The 11,970-nt window shown below is 33.4% G+C and overlaps 1 protein-coding gene across 2 annotated transcripts in view; it reads right to left on the bottom strand.

Moving 5' to 3' along the window:
- Positions 1-6,701, bottom strand: part of LOC133189894 (uncharacterized) — an 18,372-nt gene extending 11,671 nt beyond the window's left edge. For both annotated transcript variants that reach the window (XM_061325306.1, XM_061325307.1), the window contains exons 1-3: positions 6,505-6,701; positions 2,969-3,129; positions 883-1,059 (exon numbers count right to left, since the gene is read on the bottom strand). In XM_061325306.1, the coding sequence (XP_061181290.1) occupies positions 883-1,059; positions 2,969-3,129; positions 6,505-6,646 (480 nt within the window). In that variant the 5' untranslated portion in view covers positions 6,647-6,701. The remainder of the gene's footprint in view (positions 1-882; positions 1,060-2,968; positions 3,130-6,504) is intronic.
- Positions 6,702-11,970: the final 5,269 nt, after the last annotated feature.

Genomic DNA, 11,970 nt, shown 5'->3' with positions numbered 1-11,970 from the left:
CAATGTAAAACTTTGATTCCCCACTGTGGCCCCACCCTACCTTCAGTTAATTTAGAATCTACAATACGCCAGAATGCCTCCATGTAAGTTTCAGCTTTTCTGGCCCAGTGGTTCTTGAGAAGAAGATATTTAAAGATTTTTCCTATACATTTCAATGTAAAACTTTGATTTCCCATTGTGGCTCCACAGTACCTGTGGGGGTCATGATTTCAATTCAGAATCTTCGTTACCCCAGAACGCTTCCATGTAAGTTTCAGCTTTTCTGACCCAGTGGTTCTTGAGAAGAAGATATTTAAAGATTTTTCCTATATATTTCAATGTAAAAGTTTTGATTCCCCATTGTGGCCCCACCCTACCCCTGTGGGGTCATGATTTGAACAATTTAGAATCTACACTACCCCAGGATGCTTCCTTGTAAGTTTCAGCTTTTCTGGCCCAGTGGTTCTTGAGAAGAAGATTTTTAATGACCCAACCCTATTTTTGTCTTTTCTTGATTATCTCCCCTTGTAGAGGGGCTTGGCCTTTCATTTTAACAATTTAAACTCCCCTTCACCCAAAGGTGCTTTGTACCAACTTTGGTCAAAATTGGCCCAGTGGATCTTGAGAAGAAGTTTAAAATGTGAAAAGTTCACAGACGGACAGATGGACATACGGATGGACGACAGACAACAGGTGATCAGAAAAGCTCACTTGAGCTTTCAACTCAGGTGAGCTAAAAAAGGGAAATGTAAATTTAATAAGTTTACACATGCTGCTCAACCTAAATTGTGAAATCAAAGTTCATCTGGCCACCTCTCTCAACAAATAATGCACAGATAAAATACTGTTGTAAGTTAATGGTTAAGTTAATCCAATGTAGATTGCCACTTAAGTCATACTTGCCTTGTTTTCATAAATCTTAAAATCATTCTCACACTCCTTTGCATTTCTAAATGGAGCCATTAGAAATTTCAGGTTTGGCATGAAGTCCCAAAGAAAGCAGTTATTCTTCCCTTCTTTCTCTATCTTATTGCATACTTGACTGAATACCCATTGCAATCGTAACAATTCTGGTTGAGTCTGCAATGAATTTGTGTTTATCTTACCAGTACTTTATATGTATTACAGTAACTTAAAATGATTTATATACTAGAAATGGATAATCTATAAATCAAACTTCAGCAGCTGTTAAAGTGCTAAAACAATTAAAAAAAAAACAATATTTCTCCCCTTGGAAGGAGAGACATAATACATGTACAATAACAAGACAAGGAACTAGATGTGTCCTTACTTCAATAAGTTTGCATGTTGATGTAACAGACTTAAATTTTCTTCACTACATGTACTGATACATTCTTTACAATTTGAGCTAAATGTATATGAAAATGTACTTTTGGCTTTACATGACATTTTCAGTTTCTAATAGAACATATATCTATGAAATTATTTGTATATCAATACTGTATAAAGGTACAGTGCCCATCTTCTAATACCTTTTTGCTTATAGGGGTGACTTAAATTCTTTACACAATTATACTGTCAAATTTTCACAATCTACAATATTTGAATGTTGTTGAGAGTAACAATTTTCACCCTGGCCCCTCCCTAAACCTGGGGGTCATATGATCTGAACAAATATGAATCTGCAAGCTGAAGATGCTTCCATATGATAATCATGGCTAAATTTGCTTCTCTTGAAAAGAAGATTTTTCAAAGATTTTTCTTATATATTCCGAAAAAAAAACTTTGCTTGCATGCCCATTGTGGCCCCCATCCTATCCCTCAGGGGTCATGATTCAACAAATTTGAATCTACACTACCTGAGGATGCCTCCATATATGATTAATCATGGCTACATGTCTGGAAGCTTCCATATAAGTTTCAACTTTTCTGGCTCTGGTTCTTGAGAAGAAGATTACCGGTATTAATTGACACCATCTTATTTCTGCCTTTTCTTGATTATCTCCCCTTCAAAGGGACATTGACCTTCACTTGAACAATACTGAATCCCTTTCACCCAAGAATAATTTGTGGCAATTTTGACTGAAATTGGTCCAGTGGTACTTGAGAAGAAGTTGAAAATGGGAAAAGTTTACAAACGATGCACACCCACAGAATAGACAAAAACATAGCAGTTATAAATAGGCCACCTGAGTGACTCAGAAGACCTTAAAAAAATTATTTAAGGAACCACCCCTTTTGAGTCCCTGGAGAGTCCCAGGACAAAGATCAAAATTCCAAAACCTTATTCAACATAAAAGTCATGGCTAATAAATATATGCAAAAGGAAATTTTTGGCAACTATTTAAAACATGAGTTCCAATGACAATTAAGCTTTATTTTTTAAGTACATCTTTTAAGGATCATGGGGACCCCTGGGTCCAAAATTTAAATTTCAAAACCTTACAGAATATTTGCAGGACCAAGCTCATCTTCAAAATGAAACTTTTAGCTATACCTCTGAAAATGTAGTAGGAGAAGCAATGACAAATGTGACAAACAGGGATAACAACAATATATCTGAACCTTCTTCAGAGACTCCAAGTAAAATAATTTACAAGGTTCTACAATATACAAAGGTAAAATCATTTTGAAGCTATTTTTATTTCACACAGATGAAATTACAGTATATATACTTGCCTATAAGTTGGTCTGCTTATAAATTGGTTGTATTTTTAAAGATTATTTTGGAGGGATTTGCCATTGATCCTCTTATAAGTAGGTACAACTTTTTGCCAGAATCAGTTGGCAATTTCATATCAATGCTCTAATGTTTTTCTTGTGTTTCAAATAATATTTTGGGTTATGACACTGATGTTTAATCATATATTCCCAACAACTATCAATACATGTACTTTAATGTACTTACCTGACTTACTGTATGGTATAAATCAATACAATCCTGCTGTTTCAACACCAAGAAACATTACATAATTAAAACACTTAATCTGTGTACAGAAAACAATTTATTAAATTGTTATATATTTACTTTTATCAGAGCTGCAATATCCTCTGTTCTCTTGCTGGAAGTTGGGTCATCTAACTTCTTGGACAATTCTTCAATAAGAATTGTTTCTGTGCTTATCAATTTCAAACCATAGACATGTGAGACATCATCAAGAAGCTTCCCTTTTCTGCTTCCAGGACCTCCTGTATTAATTGATTTATGAATAAAAAAAGAAAAGATATGAATAGATACAATTTTGCTAAAGTGATTCTAATTCCTTAAATGTTCTAGGTGTTCAGTGATTACAGCATTCCTTTCCATTCAGAAAGACTTAGAATTTAAGCTATAGTCTGAAATGTAAGTGAAGTCACTCAACAACTGCAAAAGAATGAATTAAGACTTCATTTTTATTTCAAAAATGATACATGCATATTTCTTCTGAGATGCTAAATGTAATATGACTAACATGATCTTGCATGTTCTGAAGAAAGTTAAAGATTCTTTCCTGTATACATTTGATTCCTGATTTTATCCCTATCCTAAGTGTAGGGTTCGTATTTAAAATAAATTTGAAAATAAGGGCACCACAAAGTGTAGCATTCCCTCACAAAAGAGCACATCAATCGCATTATAAATTAAATATATTATTTGCTCAACTTCGGTTACGCACCCATCCCCCCCACTCACACCCCCCTCCCCATACACACACACACACACACACACACACACACACACACATTTTACTATATCCTATCCAACTTTTTTGCCAGGGGAAAAAATTTCACCAAAAAGTGGAGCATCCCACTCCCAATACATTAAACGTATTGATAATTTGTAAGTTATTTACTGATCCTTTGATATTTGATCAAAGCACAGAGTCTTACATCAAAATTGTTTTGTGTTACTGGTTACAAGTTGTACTGTACAAATATTTAATATATATTCTATTCATATGACATGAAAAACAAGTTATTACTGTCTATCATCATGATCATTTGGTGACAGAATATGACTTTGTTGTGAGCATGCATTCAGTATACGCATGTTCAAAATAAATGATTTGCTGTATATCTATCTTGGTTCTGTGTCCTTTGGAGTACATTTCATAAAAATTATGTAATAAAAGTAAAATTAAATTATCAAAATTTAACTTATTCCAAAATATATATGAAATGTAATGATGGGCAGTATCTTTGAAACAGAATAGGTAAACATTTAAAATACTTCTCAAAATACATGTAGTATGATAATCATCTTTCTTTTGTTTGTTTGTTTGTTTTGTGTTTTTGTTCTGTTTTCTTTTGTGAGTTTTTGTGTTTTTCTTCAATTTTGTGAAGTTAGGTCAGATGAATTATAATTATTTGAAGAAGTACAGTAAAGGATCAGAGGGGCTTATTAAGGACATACGCAACGTACCTTACCTACTGATACTTTTTCGAGATATTCTTAATTTAAGATTATAGTGCTATCAGATGTTCGTAGACAAAAAATCAGCATGCATTACCAGGGGTTTTGAAAAGATATCAATTGATGAAAATTCTTGTATAATTCAAAGAAAAATATACAAAATTACTAAACATATATTCTAGATGTTTTGTTTATCCAAACTTGTTTTAGAAGAAGTGTACAATAACATATATAGACATTAAAATTTAGCACACAGTTCCTTTAAGTATTGGAACTCTTCAACTCCAAGGAAAAAGACAATAAAGTTCAAACTATGTTGCGTATGTCCTTAAGATTATATTTATTTTGCAGACATCTGTCACTATTTAAGTTGATCTCGAGTTAAAATATCAAGTACATGTACTTAGTTTTGATGAATTCTCTGATACATTTGTGAGCAGTTTAAGTTTTTATTTTTCCTTAAAAACAAAATAAGAATATTATTAATAGAATATAGTGTGGCAATACAGAGTATGTTCATAAAAAATACAGGTGACTCTCGATCTCTCGAAGTTCAAGGGACCGCAAGAAAAGTTCGAGAGATCGGGGGGTTCGAGAGATAGAAAGTGAATAAAATCCGGAATTTTCAGTTCCGATCATCATTGTTCTACTATTATACATACCAGAAGTATATGTTGATAATGTCATTACACGTTTTCATTCGTATTTTACAGGTAATTCACTTGATTTCAACAGCAATGATCGTGTTTTGAATAAATGAAATGATTAACTTAAGATTCAATATTTATTTGTTCTCATTTCATGATTACATGAAACCTGAATAGCAAATGTCGATTTTGCTAACCCCCGTGCGCGGGCTTGATCGGTCCTTCACAAGATTGCTTGTAATCGGTATACAATTCTTGAGATAGGATTTCTTGTGCAATGTTTGCCAAACTGGGATTGTGTAAACTCTAATAATATTAAAGTTCATAATCTATGGAAAATTACTGACACGTCCCTAAATTATTTCCTCAAAATTATCGTCTCGTCCAGTCAAAATAAGTTGTGAAGCGATTTGTTTATAATTTACCAATTAACCAATTAATTTTATCAACACTCGGACGACTCACAGGTGTAAACACCCAATTAACCCGTCCATCCGAGCCCCAGGCGTTCACTGTTATCCAGATAAGTCCAAGCTGAATTTATTTTACGCTTGATCAACGTGTATACATGCGCAATGAAAACTTCGAGAGATAGAGAGTATAAAACAATAAAATATGTGTAACGGGACCCAGGTATTGGTTCGAGAGGTAGAGAACTTCGAGAGATCGGGAGTTCGAGAGATCAGGAGTAAATTTGCTTAGTTATATAGAGGGAAAAAACGGGACTGGAGGTTCACTTCGAGAGATTGAGAACTTCGAGAGATTGGAGTTCGAGCCATCGAGAGTCACCTGTATTAGAATTTTTAATGATACATTAAAAAAAAAAATCATAATATTAATAATAAAGTTAATGAACTTGAAAAAAAAAATTCTTAAGAAACTTAATTTCCTTCATTAGCAGAATAATACATTTGTAATAAAAGTAATCTTCAGAATGGTGAATTATTGATTTTTTGTCCCTTCACAATACTTCTATCATATCAAAGTAACATTTGCATCATAGTGTTGTTCAAACAACCTTTGATTTTTAAGTTTGTTTAAAAGGAGAGTTTACAAAGCATATTGACACACAAACCCTTAGTCCACAGAGTGGACAATTTAAATAGAACAATGAAAATAAAATCTTAAATATGAACATTACTCTCTACTGTATACATTGTTCAAAATCAAAGTGTTTGGTAGTTAGATGTGTATAGAAAATACTCATACTTGTGGCTAGAGAATAAACTTTGATTTTCCATTAGTCAACTAGTTATTTTATCTCTCACGAGCATGAAAAGCGTCATTAAATGAGCATCCATGATTTATATACGCGATATAAATACGAGTGCACGTACTACAGATAACTATAAAGGTATCAATATTATTATGTCCTTAAAACACGTGTTTAAGTTTGAGACAACATAAACACATGTTTATAAAATGGATGTTTATAGTGATCTTAGTTTGCTACTTATACAAAATAAAAGATAAGCTTATTTATACAAATACCAAACATGTGAAACTATCAGTATAAATACTCACCAAACACTACGATTACTTGTGGTTTTGTAGGCAAAACCTTCACATCTTTTCCTACATGAAGATGAATGGTAATTTTGTCTCTTTTGTGTAACACTAATCCTGTAGGGCTATCATTTTCTAGCGTACTGCCACCACATCCCATTTTTCATGTCATTCGGAACAACAACACTTCCCTTGTCGACTGCTACACATAGATACTGCGCATGCTCAAATTAATTTCAGCATCCGCAGGAATGCAAATGCAGAGTCCGCTCACGTCTAGAGAATCCGGATTACGATCATTTTATGCAGGATCACGTTCTTGAAAAAAAGAATTACTATCAGTACTCGCATACACTGCCACAAAGAAAATTTACAGTGGAAATTCAAAAAGCAGTGAAACATTTAACATTTAGTTATTTAATTCGAAGAAGTATTCCTCAAGGAAAAATAAAGTAAATGAACGATCGAACGATGATCTCATAAAATCCGGTTTTCAATACGAATTGCGAATAGGGGAAACACTGGACCTCTGAAAACACCAGCGGTGGGATCAGATGCCTAGAGTGGGTAAGCGCATGAGTATAAGTCATCTGTTCTGATAAAGTAACCGGGGTGTTCTATAATCAAAAATTAGTGTAGAAACAACTAAAACAATCAGTATGAAACATGCCAGTAAAAATACGACCCAACGATAGGCTGTATTTGCAAGCAAGGTCAATAATGACCATAACATTTGCGAAATGCTGACTTTAAACGAGATTGTTGGAAGCTTTTGGAAGCCCTGTAACATCAACGTTTTGTCAGTAGCCTGCATCGGTTAAAAATGTCTGTTATCAAGTTGTGAACTGCTTGTTGCTCAAAGACGAGTAATAAAATGTTTTTATATTTTGAGAGATATAGATATGAAGGATGAGTCACTGTGGAGTAGGTGGGGAATTACTAACTTTTCAGAACTCTGAGCGATCCACAGGCACTTGTTTCGGTAATAAATTTTTAACCCATAGTATAATAATACTATGGGTTAAAAATTTATTACCAAAACAAGTGCCTGTGGAACGATCTCATAAGTAATTGTTCTGCTTAAATGTAAGTCAAGTTACTAATTCACAGTTACTGACACTTTACATATAACTGAACTTTATCTCAAAGGATTCAAATTAAAGGGGATACATCCTAAGAATACAATCATACACTGCCAATGTTTTGAGATAATTGTCAGTTTTCCGAAAATATGGATATTTTACATAATTTACCACTGTCAACTTCAGTTCATTAAAATACTCCAAATATATATTCCAGCAGTACATGGGGATTTAACAAGATTATGTAGTTAATTATCACTTGATATCCATTTATTTTTGTTTATAAATTTAACCCCACCTCCATGTAAAAGAGACACGGATGATTGTCAAACTATGTTTACTTAACTGTAAATATTATTAATTCATGTAATATTTTCATCCATATTAATTCTGGTATCTAATTCCTATAAGCTACAGCCCATTTGAAATAGTTGTCTAACAAAACCACCATTGAAATAATTTATAACTATAGACATGTTTCCCATAACAATTCAAAACAGTTGCTGTAAATAAAACGGTAGTGTATACAAACTTCCGTAGTGAAATATAGGATTTATGATATACAATATCTTTTTGTTGGTAGTTAAACAAAGAAAGAAAGAAAGCGGGAGATTGTTTCGTAACAATTTGGACTGCTTTAAACTACCTTTTTAAAGTTTTTATTACTCCTGGGTATCATCGGGTAGGTTGTACGCTCGTAAATACGAAAATCAAAACTGACAGGTAGAATAAAGACAAATGAAATCTATAGTGTGTTACACAGACAGAAACACAATGAAGAGACTGTCGTTTTTTCAGTCAGGCCTGCGTTGATAATATCAGCATTAAGTACAGATCCAGCTCGATTCAGATTTGAATTTATTTTAAAGAATTTTGTATAGGTGCATGTGGGATTAAATAGCAATACAGGTACGGTATCGCTCATCTCAAACTCTCATTTCTTCTTTTTTAACAGAATTTGCACACAAAGAAGTGTCGTCCTTTTTACGGATTTTACTAAATCTCTAATGGATTACAAACGAATTCCCGTTTAAGATTTTGTCTATGATGCTTATTAAATCTCAAGTCTGTCTATCCCAACAGTCGACACTGATAAAAACCTACTTATATCGATAAGTGCTTTCTAAATTTTCAAAAGCTGTATTCTAATTTTTGTATGAGAGAGAGAAAGGGAGAGAGGGAGAGAGAGAGAGCACGTGTTTGTGACTCAGAGAGAGAGAGATGAAATTCTTTATGACAATTTCCTATTATAGAGTTAGGCTTACCTAAGTCAATAAAAAATAATTTGCAAAGTAAATAAAGACTCAAGATTTTCCCTGCTGATTAAATAGATTTATGCTAAAACTGTCATTAGCAAGAGACGGCTTCAGTTGTTTGTAGATGTATTGAAATTTGAACGCATTATATCAACAATTCACTTTAATCAGACTGGGTCCATTTTTTTTTTTAAATTTCTGTCTCCTTAGAGAATTAAATGCCTCATAAAGGTAAGTTTTTCTTTTCAATTTTATTTTTATCAACACTTATCAAAATTATTATTCACAGATGTATAAAATCGTTTTGAATCAAAGGTTGTGTTTGTATGGAGGATTGTGTTAGAGTATGTATACATGTTCCTTTACTAGTCTAAATCCATCGTCTTTTTTCTCATTTCTGATAGTGAGGATATTGATTGCGGCTTATCTGTACTATGATTTATAATTACCCTCTTCATTCGATCTATATTTCATAAAACAAAATAAAATGAATTAAACCACAGGCACTTGGGGTATGGACACTCCCCCTTTTCCATTTTTTTTTTCTTTTTAAATCTGGGGTCGAGTCACCTTTTTCCTATTTTTGTATTGTTATCGATAATGTAACTCTTTTGTTTCTATAAGCTGTTTTTAAATATATCGCTTTCGACTGATACATAAAAATATGTATCAGTCGAAAACGATATATTTAAAAACAGCTTATAGAAGCAAAAGAGTTACATTATTGATAACATATAGTGCATATTAGAATACAAAAATAGGAAAAAGGTGACTCGACCCCAGATTTAAAAAGAAAAAAAAATGGAAAAGGGGGGGGGGGGTGTCCATACCCCAAGTGCCTGTGAATTAAACAGCATGGTTCCAACCATTGTACATGTACGTGATCATATTAGTAGAAAGGACAAAACAAAAATCGGAAAAGTCTGCATGGGTCATTGTTCTTTAATTTGTTGCCTTGGATAATGGTGGGTCAGTTAGTTATTTCTTTTTTTAGAGTTATAGAAGAGTTATATAGGAAAACTTCCATAAAGTCTCGGATGTCTCAGATTCTCTTAAGTTATAAATATACAATGCGCTAACTTGATTATTAAATTAAAAATTACGGAAAATCACCGACTTGTACCTTCCATTTCATTCTGAAGGAAATAGTTCGAACACGCGCCTGAATAGTGAACTTTGTCATTAAAGCCTTTAATTTGTATATTGCATGGTTTAAGAGCATGATTCTGTGGATTATTGCATGCCGTTTCCGTCTCTCATAGAGCAGTTACAGGACCTGACTGACAGTACATATATTAAATTGAAATGCGACGGATTGAATTCCATCACATTCGGTATGTTCGAAAGATATTGAATTCGGAAACAATGGACAGCTATTATAGATTTATTATCTTTGGAGTACGTAGGTAGCGTGCTGGCATATTGCATTCTTTGATTTATTACTTAATGATCAATTGTGATATTGAGAATCTGACTCAAAAATTTCTAGTGTTTTCTCGTTTCCAGCCTTGCACGTGTTTGCCTTACGTCATATCAATATAAAGGAATGCCATACTCATTAAAATTTTTGACAATCAATACTTTTCATTTTTTTTCTGCTTTCTAATCAAACCCATAGTACGTGGTCCGGGGAGGGGGGATGGGGTCTGATAATTATTTTTTGCTGTTATTAATTCAATGTGGAAATTTCATTGAACCCCCCCCCCCCCCGAAAAAAAAATAGTAGAACCCGCGTACGTTGTTGTACTCAAAAATCCTGTTGTCGAAAATGAGAGCGAATTTCTGTTCCCATCTCGTCCCTTCATGCAGTTTATATATATACATGAAGTATTTTCCCCCCAGCATGTCAATTATTTTTGTTTTGTTTGTTTGTTTGTTCCCCCTCTCTCCCTCGCTCTCTCTCTCTCTCTCTCTCTCTTGGTTTTGAACAAATAAAATCCTAGATTACCGTTTAATATGGAAGTTAAATTCTTGAAAGAAACAAGTTCTTTGTGTAATATCGAAAAACTAATGTTCTTATCTGATTCGCAACTAGAATCAATTACATATATAATTACATAATTTCCTGAAGAAACTGACATTTTCAAGATGCAATATTTGCTAGAAATTTAGAATTAAATTAAAATAAAAATTGCTTTCAGGTCACGATTTTGTAGAATGACTGTAAAAGCACACTTTTTGAGTAATTATTTCTTAAAAGTCACTGGAATTCAATTTTATTTTATAATTTACTGCATTTAAAGTAGGTATGCTTGAGGATAAACAAAATCCCGTACCGTTCTACAGTTCATATGAATACCCCCCCCCCTTTCTCCTATGTCGTGACGATAGGAGAAGAGGACTTTTGTTATTGGCTATCCTAAGTGTAAGACTTAAATGGTCTTTTGCTGATCAATAAAAGTTAGTCGTCAGTCTCTCTTAACTTTCATTGTATACTGATTTTTTTACTTAAATGCAATATTCTAACTGTGAACTAAAAAGGGTTTCAAAAGGCCTTAATTAAACCAAAAGGCCCTAAATATATGCAGGCCCGTAGCAACGATTTTAAAAGGGCTATCCCATTACCTCCAAAAAAATATCTGACAAGTAAAAAAAAAATATTTAACGATACAAACTCGAAAATCCTATTTCGTGGATGGGGTGGGGAGGGGTTAGGATCTTTCTCATACTTTCTGGTACATTTGTTTTTCCAAATCTGGAATTTGCCACTGATTGACCTTATAGCAACAAAAAGTAGGGCGGGGGGCAGCATGCAAATTAAAAGTTACTATATACTATAAAATACTATACTCAGAAAAAATGTGGCGCCCCCACCCCTCCCCCGCGTTCTACAGGTCTGATATGTTAATTCCTTGTTCTTTGAAGGTGGTGTGTTTGTATGAGAGAGAGAGGATGTGTGTGGCATACAAGTATATTTTCGAATATTGAAAGCATATTCCTTCTCCTCTATTTCAGGACAGTCTTGACTCTTGTATTTGCTAATGTAATGCATAAAAATCCCTGAAGTGGGTGGAGGTAGCATTTGCCAATATAAGATTCATCATAATCTATGCACACTGTATATAAAAGCACATAAGATTTTTTTCAAGCAGATAATTTATGATGACAATTGACATTTATAATTTCAATGCTTCATTACATTATTT

The sequence above is a fragment of the Saccostrea echinata genome, unplaced genomic scaffold, assembly GCF_033153115.1.
Source record: "Saccostrea echinata isolate AGI-Se365-2 ecotype Australia unplaced genomic scaffold, CSIRO_AGI_Sech_v1 ptg000020l, whole genome shotgun sequence".
NCBI classification, from domain to species: domain Eukaryota; kingdom Metazoa; phylum Mollusca; class Bivalvia; order Ostreida; family Ostreidae; genus Saccostrea; species Saccostrea echinata.
Note: the sequence above shows the minus strand (reverse complement) of the source record. Positions and strands in the feature narration are given on the sequence as shown.